This window comes from Phocoena sinus, chromosome 9 (assembly GCF_008692025.1).
Source record: "Phocoena sinus isolate mPhoSin1 chromosome 9, mPhoSin1.pri, whole genome shotgun sequence".
NCBI classification, from domain to species: Eukaryota; Metazoa; Chordata; class Mammalia; order Artiodactyla; family Phocoenidae; genus Phocoena; species Phocoena sinus.
The window spans coordinates 18,430,905-18,445,376 of NC_045771.1; the positions used below are offsets into that span (position 1 = coordinate 18,430,905).

The 14,472-nt window shown below is 41.3% G+C and overlaps 1 protein-coding gene across 1 annotated transcript in view; it reads right to left on the reverse strand.

Annotated features, from left to right (window-relative positions):
• BPGM (bisphosphoglycerate mutase) overlaps positions 1-14,472 on the reverse strand; it is a 32,966-nt gene that overhangs the window by 11,099 nt on the left and 7,395 nt on the right. Inside the window, exon 2 of the mRNA XM_032643383.1 lies at positions 8,898-9,559. Within this exon, the coding sequence (XP_032499274.1) occupies positions 8,898-9,498 (601 nt within the window). The 5' untranslated portion in view covers positions 9,499-9,559. The remainder of the gene's footprint in view (positions 1-8,897; positions 9,560-14,472) is intronic.

Sequence of the window (14,472 nt, forward strand, 5' to 3'; positions counted from 1 at the left end):
ATATGGGAGAATCTTACATAAACATATCTAGAAAACATGACTAGGAATCAGATCAGTCTACAACGACATGCATTTTTACTTTTGTAATCAATTCAAAGAATTTAGCAACTTTCATATTTATAGGGAATATGCAATCTGGTCACACCCATTTCAAAGATTCATTCTTAATACAGATGAAAGCTAACTTTCTTATAACGTGACCATATAATCCTCCAAGCTGGGCACTTTTGAAAGTGAAAGGAGATGCTGTTAATAATTGCAACGGATAACAGGTATTAACCAGAAAATAGGGGGGTGTGTAGTCATATAAATTCACTATAAAAATAAATTGGCAATTAAAATGTTACATTTTATGACATTTTTTAACACAATAAACACATACACACAAATAAATTAGCCAGTAATCTTTCCTATAAAACAAAAATCTATATTTTCCCCTTAAAGTAAGGGAGATTCACTTAACATTTGGAGTCTTGGAAAGTCAGTATCCAAATTCAATAGGATGTTTTCTTTTAGGTTAAGAATTTGTCAAGTACCACAGGAAGCCTTCATACATGAACTCTCGAAAGTTAGACATGCAAGCAGAAGCAAGAAGAACTAAAATCCTGCAGCCTGTGGAACAAAAACCACATTCACAGAGAGATAGACAAGATGAAAAGGCAGAGGGCTATGTTCCAGATGAAGGAACAGTATAAAACCCCAGAGAAACAACTAAATGAAATGGAGATAGGCAATCTTCCAGAAAAGGAATTCAGAATAACGATAGTGAAGATGATCCAGGACCTTGGAAAAAGAATGGAGGCAAAGATCGAGAAGATGCAAGGAATGTTTAACAAAGATCTAGAAGAATTAAAGAACAAACAGAGATGAACAATACAATAACTGAAATGAAAAAACACTAGAAGGAATCAATAGCAGAATAACTGAGGCAGAAGAACGGATAAGTGACCTGGAAGACAGAACAGTGGAATTCACTGCTGCAGAACAGACTAAAGAAAAAAGAATGAAAAGAAATGAAGACAGCCTAAGAGACCTCTGGGACAACATTAAATGCAACAACATTCACATTATAGGGGTCCCAGAAGGAGAAGAGAGAGAGAAAGGACCCGAGAAAATATTTGAAGAGATTATACTAGAAAAATTCCCTAACATGGGAAAGGAAATAGCAACCTAAGTTGAGGAAGTGCAGCGAGTCCCATTCAGGATAAACCCAAGGAGAAACACGCCGAGACACATAGTAATCGAATTGGCAAAAATTAAAGACAAAGAAAAATTACTGAAAGCAGCAAGGGAAAAACAACAAATAACATACAAGGGAACTCCCATAAGGTTAACAGCTGATTTCTCAGCAGAAACTCTACAAGCCAGAAGGGAGTGGCATGATACACTTAAAGTGATGAAAGGGAAGAACCTACAACCAAGATTACTCTACCTGGCAAGGATCTCATTCAGATTCGATGGAGAAATCAAAAGCTTTACAGACAAGCAAAGCTAAGAGAATTCGGCACCACCAAACCAGCTCTACAACAAATGCTAAAGGAACTTCTCTAAGTGGGAAACACAAGAGAAGAAAAGGACCTACAAAAACAAACCCAAAACAATTAAGAAAATGGTCATAGGAACATACATATCGATGATTACCTTAAACATGAATGGATTAAATCCTCCAACCAAAAGACACAGGCTTGCTGAATGATGCAAAAACAAGACCCATATATATGCTGTCTACAAGAGACCAACTTCAGACCTAGGGACACATACAGACTGAAAGTGAGGGGATGGAAAAAAATATTCCATGCAAAAAGGAAATCAGAAGAAAGCTGGAGGGCTTCCCTGGTGGCGTAGTGGTTGAGAGTCCACCTGCCGATGCAGGGGACACGGCTTCGTGCCCCGGTCCAGGAAGATCCCACATGCTGCGGAGAGGCTGGGCCCGTGAGCCATGGCCGCTGAGCCTGCGCGTCTGGAGCCTGTGCTCCGCAACAGGAGAAGCCACAACAGTGAGAGGCCCGCGTACTGCAAAAAAGCAAAACAACAACAACAACAACAACAAAAAGAAAGCTGGAGTAGCAATACTCATATCAGATAAAATAGATTTTAAAATAAAGAGTGTTACAAGAGACAAGGAAGGACACTACATAATGATCAAGGGATCAATCCAAGAAGATATAACAGTTACAAATATATATGCACCCAACACAGGTGCACCTCAATACATACGGCAACTGCTAACAGCTGTAAAAGAGGAAATTGACAGTAACACAATAATAGTGGGGGACTTTAACACCTCACTTACACCAAGGAACAGATCATCCAAAATGAAAATAACTAAGGAAACAGAAGCTTTAAATGACACAATAGACCAGATATATTTAACTGATATTTATAGGACATTCCATCCAAAAACAGCAGATTACACTTTCTTCTCAAGTGTGCACGGAACGTTCTCCAGGACAGATCACATCTTGGGTCACAAATCAAGCCTCAGTAAATTTAAGAAAATTGAAATCATATCAAGCATCTTTTCTGACCACAATGCTATGAGATTAGAAATCAATTACAGGGAAAAAAACGTAAAATACACAAACACATGGAGGCTAAACAATACATTACTAAATAACCAAGAGATCACTGAAATCAAAGAGGAAATCAAAAAATACCTAGAGACAAATGACAAGGAAAACATGACGATCCAAAACCTACGGGATGCAGCAAAAGCAGTTCTAAGAAGGAAGTTTACAGCTATACAAGCCTACCTCAAGAAACAAGAAATATCTCAAATAAATGTAAGACCGGACACTATAAAACTCTTAGAGGAAAATATAGGATGAACACTCTTTGACATAAATCACAGCAAGATCTTTTTTGATCCACCTCCTAGAGTAATGGAAATAAAAACAAAAATAAACAAATGGGACCTAATGAAACTTCAAAGCTTTTGCACAGCAAAGGAAACCATAAACAAGATGAAAAGACAACCCTCAGAATGGGAAAATATATTTGCAAATGAATCATCGGACAAAGGATTAATCTCCAAAATATATAAACAGCTCATGCAGCTCAATATTAAAAAAACAAACAAACCAATCCAAAAATGGGCAGAAGACCTAAATAGACATTTCTCCAAAGAAGACATACAGATGGCCAAGAAACACATGAAAAGCTGCTCAACATCACTAAGTATTAGAGAAATGCAAATCAAAACTACAATGAGGTATCATCTCACACCAGTTAGAATGGGCATCATCAGAAAATCTACAAAGAACAAATGCTAGAGAGGGTGTGGAGAAAAGGGAACCCTCTTGCACTGTTGGTGGGAATGTAAATTGATACAGCCACTATGGAGAACAGTATGGAGGTTCCTTAAAGAACTAAAAATAGAATTACCATATGACCCAGCAATCCCCCTACTGGGCTTATACCCAGAGAAAACCATAATTCAAAAAGACACATTCACCCCAATGTTCATTGCAGCCCTGTTTACAATAGCCAAGTCATGGAAGCAACTTAAATGCCCATCAACAGACAAATGGATAAAGAGGATGTGGTACATATATACAATGGAATATTACTCAGCCATAAAAAGGAGCGAAACTGGGTCATTTGTAGAGACGTGGATGGATCTAGAGTGTCATACAGAGTGAAGTAAGTCAGAAAGAGAAAAACAAATATCGTATATTAACACATATAGGTGGAACCTAGAAAAATGGTACAGATGAACTGGTTTGCAGGGCAGAAATAGAGACACAGATGTAGAGAACAAACGTATGGACACCAAGGGGGGAAAGCGATGGTGGTGGTGCTGGTGGTAGTCAGCTGAATTGGGAGATTGGGATTGACATGTATACACTGATGTGTATACAATTGATGACTAATAAGAAAACTAAATAAATAATAAACATTAAAAAAAAGTTAGACATGCAAGAAAAGAAGACAGATGCTAGTATTCTTATTCCAGTGAGCACATACGTCTACAATAAATTTTAAAAGGGCTGAAATCTCACTAAATTAACAGAAATGATGGGAGAAATAACACACTATTTCTTCTTATCTTTGGGAAAGTGACTTATGCTTAATTCTTAGAGCTGTGACATAGAATAGTTGGATCTTATTTTTCAGTACACACTGCAAGAGAATTCTATTAGTGGAGATTGGCCTTTAGAGTACCCCTAAAACAAAAGATGACAACTAATGTATGATGTGATCCTAAAATCTAGTCCAGTCTATTTCAGGCACATGAAGTAATTCTTCCATGTGAGGCATGGAAGTTAGTACAGGGAATCTTAGCAACATCAAAGAATTTGATGAATCTTAACAACAGTACCACCAGGGGGTACTATAGGCCAAAAGGGAACAAAGTTGTTCTCCTCCCCAGGATGGCTGAGCTGAGACTACAAACCACTCTTATGTCTTCCTATGGACAAACCGCAATCCTCACTCCACTTCATTTGCTTCCCCAGCTATTCGCTTGTGCCTAGTGGTATATTCTGACTTTTCTGCCAGTTTTTTTCCCTGAATGTCTGCCATCCTCCCTGGCCACCAGCCCTACCATTTCTATTCCCTGTCTCCTGCCCATTCACCTCCCTTCTCCTCTCCTTCAGGCATCTGCCAGCCTCACACCTTTCTCTACACATACTTCCTACTCTTTGTACAATTTACCTCTTCCAGTATGAACACCACTGCTTTAAATCAATTATCCCCCAAATAAAAACATTTTCTAGGGGCTTCCGTGGTGGCGCAGTGGTTGAGAGTCCGCCTGCCAATGCAGGGGACACGGGTTCGTGCCCTGGTCCGGGAGGATCCCACATCCCACATGCCGCGGAGCGGCTGGGCCCGTGAGCCATGGCCACTGAGCCTGCGTGTCCAGAGCCTGTGCTCTGCAGCGGGAGAGGCCACAACAGTGAGAGGCCTGCGTACTGCAAAAAAAAAACCCCCCAAAAAATTTTCTATATAGCCTATTTATAGTGATAGGGATAGGAGTTATAATTTAAGGTTGCTTCTATTTCATTAATCTCTGAAAGTTAATTTAGTTCTGTACATCCAAATTAAAAAAAAAAAAAAGACCTTCAGAAGAAAAGTTAAATGAAGCCTGAGGATAAATGCCTGCTTATTTCTCAGTAATCCCTGTAAACACATTTCTGCCCCACCGTGGTCAAAGCTGTGTTTTAATTCTTTTCTTTATTCTATACTCCACATCCATGCATATCTCCTTTGTTATCTGTCACTTCCACGTATTTACCCTAAACTATTGCTTTCTAGGCCAATGTCAAATCCTTTCATCTTTAAATCTCATTGGTTAAATTGTTTTGCAGCTTTAATGAGATAATTCACATACCATACAATTCACCCACTTAACATATACAATGGCTTTTAGCATGTTCAGAGTTGTACAACCATCGCCACAGTCAACTTTAGAACATTTTCGCCACCCCAGTAAGAAAACCTGCACATATTAGCAGTCACTCTTCAATCCACCCTCTTCCCCTCCACACCAGTCCTAGGAAACAAATCATCTATTTTCTGTCTATATAGATTTGCCTATTCTGGAGATTTTATACAAATATAATCCTACAATACGTGATCCTTTGTGACTGGCTTCTTTCTTTCTTTCTTTCTTTCTTTTAAACAGGGCAGACTTTTTTTAATAAATTAATTTACTTATTTATTTATTTTTGGCTGCGTTGCGTCCTCTTTGCTGTGCGCAGGGCTTTCTCTAGTCGCGGTGAGCAGGGACTACTCTTTGTTACGGTGTGCGGGCTTCTCATTGTGGTGATTTCTCTTGTTATGGAGCACGGGCTCTGGGCATGCGGGCTTCAACAGTTGTGGCTCACGGGCTCAGTAGTTGTGGCTCGCGGGCTCTAGAGCACAGGCTCAGCAGTTGTGGCACACAGGCTTAGGTGCTCCACAGCATGTGGGATCTTCCTGGACCAGGGAGCGAACCTGTGTCCCCTGCACTGGCAGGCAGATTCTTAACCACTGCGCAACCAGGGAAGCCCTGGCTTCTTTCATGTAATCATGATTTCAAGATTCATCCATGTTATAGCACGTGTCAGTACTTCATTTTTTTTAATGCAGAATAATATTTAATTGTATGGACATACTGCATTTAACTTATCTAATCACTTGTTGATGGGCATTTGGGTTGCTTCCACACTGTGGCTGTGGCTATTATGAGTAATACTGCTTTGAAGGTTTGTGTACAAGTTTTTGTGTGGACATATGTTTTCACTTCATTTAGGTATTGTTATGAGTTGAACTGCATTCCCCCAAAAAAGATATGCTGAAGTTAACCTCCAGTACCCCAGAACGTGACCTTTCTTGGAAACAGGTCTTTAGAGAGGTACTCAAGTTAAAATGAGGTCACTGGGGCAGGCCCTAGTCCAATATTATTGGTGTCCTTATAAATAGGAAAATTTGGACAAGAAGAAGAGACACACAGAGAGAACACCAAGTGAAGATGGAGGGTTGCACTGATGCATCTACAAACCAAGAAACGTTACAGATTTCTGGACTTCCCTCGCAGTCCAGTGGTTAAGCACAGTCCAGTGGTTCTACTGCAGGGGGCACAGGTTCAATCACCAGTCAGGGAATTAAGATCCCACATGCTGCACAGCGTGGCCATAAAAAAAAAAAAAAAAAAAAAAAAAAAAAAAAAGATTTCTAGCAAACACCAGAAACTACAAGAGGCAAGAAAGGATTCTCTCCTAGTGTCATTAGAGAGAGCAGGACCCTGCCAATACTTTGATTTAGGACTTCCAGCTCCCAGAACTGTGAGATAATTATCTGTTTTTCTAAGCCACCCAGTTTTGGGTACTTTGTTACAGTAGCACTAGGAAATGAATACAGGTATGTACCTAGGAGTGGACCTGCTGGATCATATGGTACCTCTATGTGTCACCGTCAAGGAACTGCCAGATTGTTTTCCCAAGCAGCTATACCATTTGATTGTTTTTCAATAAACTATTAATGGTTTCAAAACCTCCCTCAAATATAGACAGTCAGCTTTTCTATGTGTTACCTTGCCCTCGACAGGTAGTTTTCCCTGCATCCCTACAATGGTGGCAGTCTTCTTCACCACCATTTGTTAAACCTTCCTATTTCTTTCAAAAATAACAGTAACAAATGGTTAAGTTACCAACACACTAATGGAAGGGGGTATCTAGAATACGCTATGGTCGGGGCTGCAGAATAATCTTAGCGCTCTAAACCTGAAGATGGGTAAATGGTACTAACCAGCAGGAAACTGTCTTTAAAAGGAGGATTTCCTAGCTGAGATGGGGAAGAAAAGAGGATCCTGAAGGAGATGATGGTCTTTTCTTAAGGGAAGGGAATCTGGCCACAAAGAGATCTAAGTCCCATCTCTGGAAAAAAGGAATTGGCATGGAGACAGAGAATACATCTTCTGGCAGAAACTTTGAAATTCTGAATTTCAGTTTGTTGTTGTCCTAAGAGGAGCTTCAACTCTTCTTCAAACAATAAAGTACTATAATAAATCCAGTAATGATGAAGTTATATATAGATATTTAATCAAATACATGACTATTCTGAACAAGGAAGAATAATACCATTTATATAGTTGAGTAAATAAGATATATACACATACACAAACAGATCAAGTGTCATGTCTGGCCAATGATGTTTTAAATAGCCAATAAAGCCTGTAGATTTTAGATCTCTGCACAATGAATGGAGGTCAGGTATATGAGTAATGACTTGGCTCTTGGCCATGTTATAAAAACTAGGGGGAAAAAAAACACATGCTAAAAGGTTTACATTAAAATCTTATAAAGATCAGTTCATTTTGTTAACAATAACCGATTTTCACTTATTTCATGTGCAAGGTCAACTTTTTCATTTTTCACAGCCTCATATAGAAAAGTAAAGCAGAATGAAAAGGGAATGTTGGAGAAATGCATTCTAACGCCAGTGGCTGACTGCTGACAGTGACGATAGACAGGAAAACACCAGACAGAGCAGATCACTCAAAACGCACAACCTTCCGGGATTATTTAGTGAAGGGTGAGAGGGGAGGGAGAAACCCCCTGAAGGTGTCACTGTGCAATCACTGGTGCCCAAAACTGGTGAGCTCAAGTCCTCAGAGGAGTTCATTTAGTTCATGTTACTTAAGAGGAAGGTAACAACACAGTACTTTCTAGAACATAACATCAAGGAATTAAAATAAAATTAAGGCTACTAATTATCTCCAATAAGCCATCTTTTTATTTTCCTTCTCCTGAACTTTCTCCCAGTCGATGACTAAGCCTGGTCTGGAACAAAGAGAAGACTGGAACAAAACAATTATTCAGGAAACCTAGGTCTGAAAACACAGCAATGATTGTTTAAAGTTGGAAGAACGGGAGCAAAACTGGAGTCTATATGATATTACTTAACTTGAAAGACTCAAAAGAAAAAAAAACTTACCTTGCATACCATTTCTACAAAAATTTCTTCCCTCCCTAGCCTCCGTTTACCTTGTGACAACAAAAGCCACAGAATCTTTTAGATCAGTGGTTCTCAAGCACGTGGAGAAGCCCAAGCATTATTATCAGCACCACCTGAAAATTCCTTAGAAACGCAAATTACTGGGCCACACCCCAGACCTACAGACTGAGAAACTCCAAGGGTGCGGCCAGAAACCAGTGGTGGTCCCAGCGCTCCCTCCCTCCAGGTGATTCTGATGCTTGCTGACGTTAGAGACACTGCTTCAGATAACACAAATGTAAAAGGCCCAGGATTTTTGACTGATAGAACAAAAGGATCCTGAAAAGACTGAAAGGACAAAAGGTAATAGGGAAGGAAAGTCTATTACGTAAACTGTGCATTATTAGCTTAGAAACCAGTTCCTTTCTAGATTAAGGCCCAGTAGCAACCTTCAGTAAGTAGTAGCATAAAGATGGTACCTTCCAGATGTTTCAGAAGTGCCCGGCTGCTATTTCCATGAGCAGATATCAGAATGGTTTTACCACTTAATACTTCAGGAGCAATCCTTTCATTCCAATAAGGAAGGAGTCTCTCCAGAACATCCTTTAAGCTCTCAGATCGTGGCAGCTGATCCAAGGGAGTGTCGCACACTTTATATCTCCGGTCGTTGTAGATTTCGTGGTAGTAAGGATGGGACTCCTCTATGGGCGGTGGGGTCACACTGTAGCTCCTTCTCCACAGCCTCACTTGTTCCTCGCCGTGATTCAAAGCCATTTGCTCCCTGTTGAGACCGATCAAGGCTCCATAGTGACGCTCATTGAGACGCCAGGAGCTTTCCACGGGAACCCACTCCTGCCCCAGCTCTTCCAGGATCAGCCAGGCTGTGTGGATGGACCGGTTCAGGATGGATGTGAACACAAGATCAAACTCAAAGTTTAGCTCTTTGAGTTGCTTCCCACAGTTCCGAGCTTCTTCCATTCCTTCACTGTTAAGTTTCTGATCCACCCAGCTACAAAAACGGTTCTCTTTATTCCAAGCACCCTCTCCATGTCTTAACATAATCAGTTTGTACTTGGACATACTGATGGCTGAGCTTCTCTAGTGCTTTCCAGTGGGCCAGTGTTCAGTGACAGCAATACATCTAGAAAGAGAAGAAAAAAAAGTATAAGTTATATTCTTCATTCAACTAACCACCTGGGGGTGGAAGCACAACTTTTCAACAGCCAGTTTCTAAAACACACTGGAATGATTCCTTGAACAGTTTTGACATCAGACATCCGGCAACTCGTACATACTGTGGCACATCCAGGCAGAGTCTACAGATAATTACAGGGAACCTAGTTAGTTGACAAATTTTCTGATGGCTGGGTAGAAAGTTAATTGTATGACACAAAACAACAGAACACTTCACTCTATTGGCATATGCTACACTTCCACCAGATCAAAAGGCAGTTTCTGCTTCCAGGAGACAGGATTTAATAGAATGAGTTTTAGGTGTCTAAAAGGATGACTCGTAGTTGGGAACTCCCAGGTCTGAGAAGCTGACTCGAGACTGAAGGCACCCTTCTCATTTTGTTTCCCCCTCTGGTGGAGAAATAATTTACCAGTCTCGTCTTATTATCGAAGTTATTAAACATGTTAATTCAATAAACCACCACATTCATCTGGTATGTAAATCATTGATTGGTGGCAACTAGCTCTACAATGCCACAGGCTACATCACATACAAGAAAACCTAAGGTTCAACATTTAAACATTAAAATGATTTAAATCAACATTAACACCCAATATGGTACTCACCTAAATAATCTTTCACCTGCCTCAAGATAGAGTTTTTGGCAGGAATAAATTGGATGCAAAACAAGCTATCAAATTAAGCAGCTGAGAGATGCTGCCTGTAGAAACAGATTACCAGAAGCAGGTCTGTAGGAGTGAGAGGAAGCACACTGATAAGGAGGCCCCCCTCTCCTTCTCCCAACCCTTCAGCTGTCCTACACATGCCAGCCACATCTCAGCAGGCGAAGACTCTAGTAAAGAGGGACAGGCAACCCTAAAGTGTTTCTGAACTTCCTAAGTGAAGCTGCCGGCCCAAAGATCTGCTGGGCCCACTCTGTCCCCTGGAGAATCTTCGGACTGGCTGCATCAGCCTGCCTCGCTCTCCTTGCAGTGGACAGATCTACACTGACAAACCCCGCTCAGTTTACTTGCCCAGCACTTTCCACCTCCAGCCCAGCACTTTCCACACTGGAGAGTAGAGATTATATGAACATCAGGGCCTGGGCTTCTGCCATTCTTGGCAACTTCCATTAACTGGAGATTTTCTGTCCCACTTAAACTGTGATTCACCCACAGTTATATAACAATCAATGACAAAGTTAATTGGAATCTAGATCTAATTTCTTCCTTCCTTTAGTAATTCCTAGAGATTCTCAAGGGCGGAAAATGTCTTTAAAACAAAGCTTCCAATTTCAGTGGAGGGCCAACAGAGGACCCAAGGGAGGAAGCAGATTGAGGTGATTTGCAAGTGGCTGAAAGGCTACAATGGTTAGGTTTATGACTTCCCTTTCTCATCAGGTATCAATAAAATTTGACGATTTAGTGCATGTGAAGTGGGGAAGCATCAGGTCACTGCAAGAAGCTGGGCTAAGGACTCAGGTGAAGGTACCTTGCAGAGCTAAGACTTTCCAGAGGGAAAGCAATGTCTCTATTCTCAGCCCAGATGGGCATCGGGTGGCAGAAGAACAGAGAATGGGATGAAAGAACTGGGCAGTGTTTGGCTAGGGGATTACCGGTGCCCGGAAGAGGAATAATCATGAAACTAATGAAGCTCAAGTTTCAGGGCCCCTCACTTGAACAAACTCCTTCTAAGGCACTGGGAGAGACCAAATAATGAATTCACATCGTTGAGGATGTGTGTGTGTGTGTGTGTGTGTGTTTAATCAGCAGAAGACACTTCTGTATTGCTTTTTTTTTGTAAAGGGCCCACCCCAATCCACTAAGTACTAGAAGTTTCAGGCCCATCAAAAACTGGATCCATGCCCACGCAACACTTACTGTTTTGTTTTCCGTGATGGTGAGGAGGGGGATGGAGAAAAGAGAAGTTATCAATTGTTCTCTACCTCAGCCCTTACTGTGTCTTGTCAAACAAGAGTTCCTTAGGTTGATGAAGCTACTTTCCCTTCAAATGAAGAAGGTGTGATAGACAAATATTATAGGCAGAGGCACTTCTCCATCATCTTTTGATTATAAACTATATGGAGGCAACAAAAAAATGTAGCAATAATATCATGAACACTGAGGCAGCTATCACCAAGCTCAGCAGTATTTTAATCTGCTCTATTTGCTTACTTAAAGAAATAAAACAATTTCTGTTTCTTCCCCTCAAAATATATATATTGGAGCACAGAAATAGTGCTACAGCCACAAGGACTCTACAAATAAATACACACCTGCGCTTTACTCCGGTGTACAGAGGGCGAATACAGGATAAGGTACCAAACTGCAGCATCTACCTCAGGTCAGCAGAAAGTCCCTCCCCTCTCTCCTCCTTGCTATCAACTGATCTTTGCCATTTAATTAACTACTGAATATTCACAAAGGAGCTGTTGAGGTTTATAGTTTGCATTCTTTACAATTTAATCATTGTGGGAGTTGGTGTGTCAAGTGTCAACAAACATAACACTGTAGTCAGTTTCATTTAAAGTTTCAGGCAGATCTGTGAGGAGCAGTGCTGCGGGGCTGCAAGGTGGTAGGAAAAGTGCTGAACTGCAGGGAACACGCGCTTCTCTGATGGAAGCAACTCATGTGCATGGACAAAGCATTTGTATAATCTGGTCTCGCTGAGCTAAGGGTACCATTCTAGAACTTTTCTGCAGAACAAGGAGAAGCCAGGGCTGCTGAAAACAAAGACTGGAGAGAATGCAAGACTCAGACCAGACAGAACCTGTGGATTCTGTTTTGTTTTTAGGGTAAATAAATGTCTTTTTTTTTTAATGTGATCATTTCAGCTCTCAGAAGCTCAAATGAAAAATGAAGGGAGTAGCTGCTACTTAGCTCCAGCCCATTTCTCTGTGAGACTGAGGAACTGGGGTCCTCAATCTTCCAATTCTCAAAAGAACTGGAAATGTGAATTTTATGTGATATCTAATACAAATACTAGCAACTAATTTGAATACATTTTAAAAATGTGAGCTAAACAAGACATTTCTGAGGGTAGATTGAGTCTGCTAGTGTATGACTGTGACTTAAAGAGAAACCTCCTCCAGGCCTCAGGTGAATGAGGACCACCACCCCCCAGCCCCGCCTTCCTGCCCCCTGGAGCTGGTCAGACCCCAAGCCTCCAGGCTCTAACCCCAGCCTTCCTCTGTGGTTGTCCAGCACACTCTTTCAAAGGACAGACCCTCTAATCCCCACGTGTGCCAGGCTTCCTTGTCCCTGACCCTCTCTTCACCAAAACTTCGCCAGTGCCCTGCAGAGTCCCAGCTCTGTAATCAAACTCCTACTCAACTTTGGACTCTTCTGGAATGTTTCCTCTAGCTCTCAACTTTAACCAAGCTGAAAATGAACTGAACACCAAACTATTCCCAGGTGTCTGCTTCTCTCTTCAGCAGGGGTGTTCGTGCCTCGTATCCTGTGGCAGGGGCTGCTGATGAGCAGGGTCCCTCTCCCTCCCTCTCAATAGTACTTCCTGTCCAAATGCCTCCATCCCCACCATCTTTTGGGCAGGTGGGGGGGAGCTTTGATTCTGAGCCTTGCAATATTCAGCTGTAGCTCTCTTGCCCTCATATATTAGCTACAAACTTCCTGAAAACTGAGTACCCTATTTAAAACCCTCAGATTACTTCCTGTTGATCTTAGGACAAAGCTCAAAATCCTTAATGCGACCTGCAAGACTTTGGTTTTCTGGCCATGTTCTTTCTGGCCTCGGGACCTCTGCACACACTGTCTCCTACACAGAACCCTCACCCAACCCCCCTCCCCTCGACCCCCATTTCAATTCCTCCCTGCTTTGGGGGCCTGCTAGTTATCCTTTCGATCAGCTATGTCCAATCAAAATGTAATGCAAGCCACATATAATTGGCTTTTTTAAATTTGTAATTTAAAATTTTCTAAAAGCCGTACTAAGCAGCAAAAATAGGTGAAATTTTAATAATACATTTTATTTAACCCTTTAGGTTCAAAAGATTATCATTCTAACATATGATCTATATAAAATTCTCAATGAGGTATTTTACTTTCTTTTTTTCTTAGTAAGTTGAAACCTGATGTGTATTTTATACTTAAAGCACATCTCCATTTCGACTAACCACATTTCAAGGGCTCCATAGCCACACGTGACCAGTGGCTACTGTATTGACAGGTGCAGCTTTAGCTTAAATGTTATTTCCTCTAGGCTAGTCGTCCTCAAACTTTAATGTGCATCAGAATCACCAAGAGGACTGGTTCAAACAGGCTGCTGGGCCCCACTTCCAGAGCCTGAATGAATAGGTCTGGGGCAGGCCTGGGAATCTGTATTTCTAGCAAGCTTCCAGGTGATGCTGAGGCTGCTGGTCTGAGGACAATGCTTTTAAAGCCTCTGCAGACTTCTCTGCCCTTCTTTCCCACCCACTGGGAAGTAGCGAGGTGCCTCCACAGCCCCCTGCTTTAGGACACTAGGTGCCGTTGTGATGGGTCACTTATGACAGATCACTTGTTCCACATCTGTGTGCCCTGTTAGACTGTAAGCTGCAGCAAGGTTGGTCTGACTCACTGCCCCATCTCTAGAACCCAGCATGACACCTGACACATACTAGGTACTTAGTAGGTGTGTTGACTGAATCAAAGTTAGGCAAAAAGGATTAGCTTGTGCCAATAAGGCTAAGGCCTGACATTTTTAGTGGTAACCACCAAAGCAAAAATAGTCAGGCCCGAGACTTTAGGAAGCTTTAACTCAAGAATTCCAATGTATTTGATGGCAAAGGCAGCGCCAAGAATAATCATCCATTATATTTTTCTTTTGTTACAGTTTAGTATAACAACTAGACAACTAAACATGAAAGGCCATAATAATCTCCA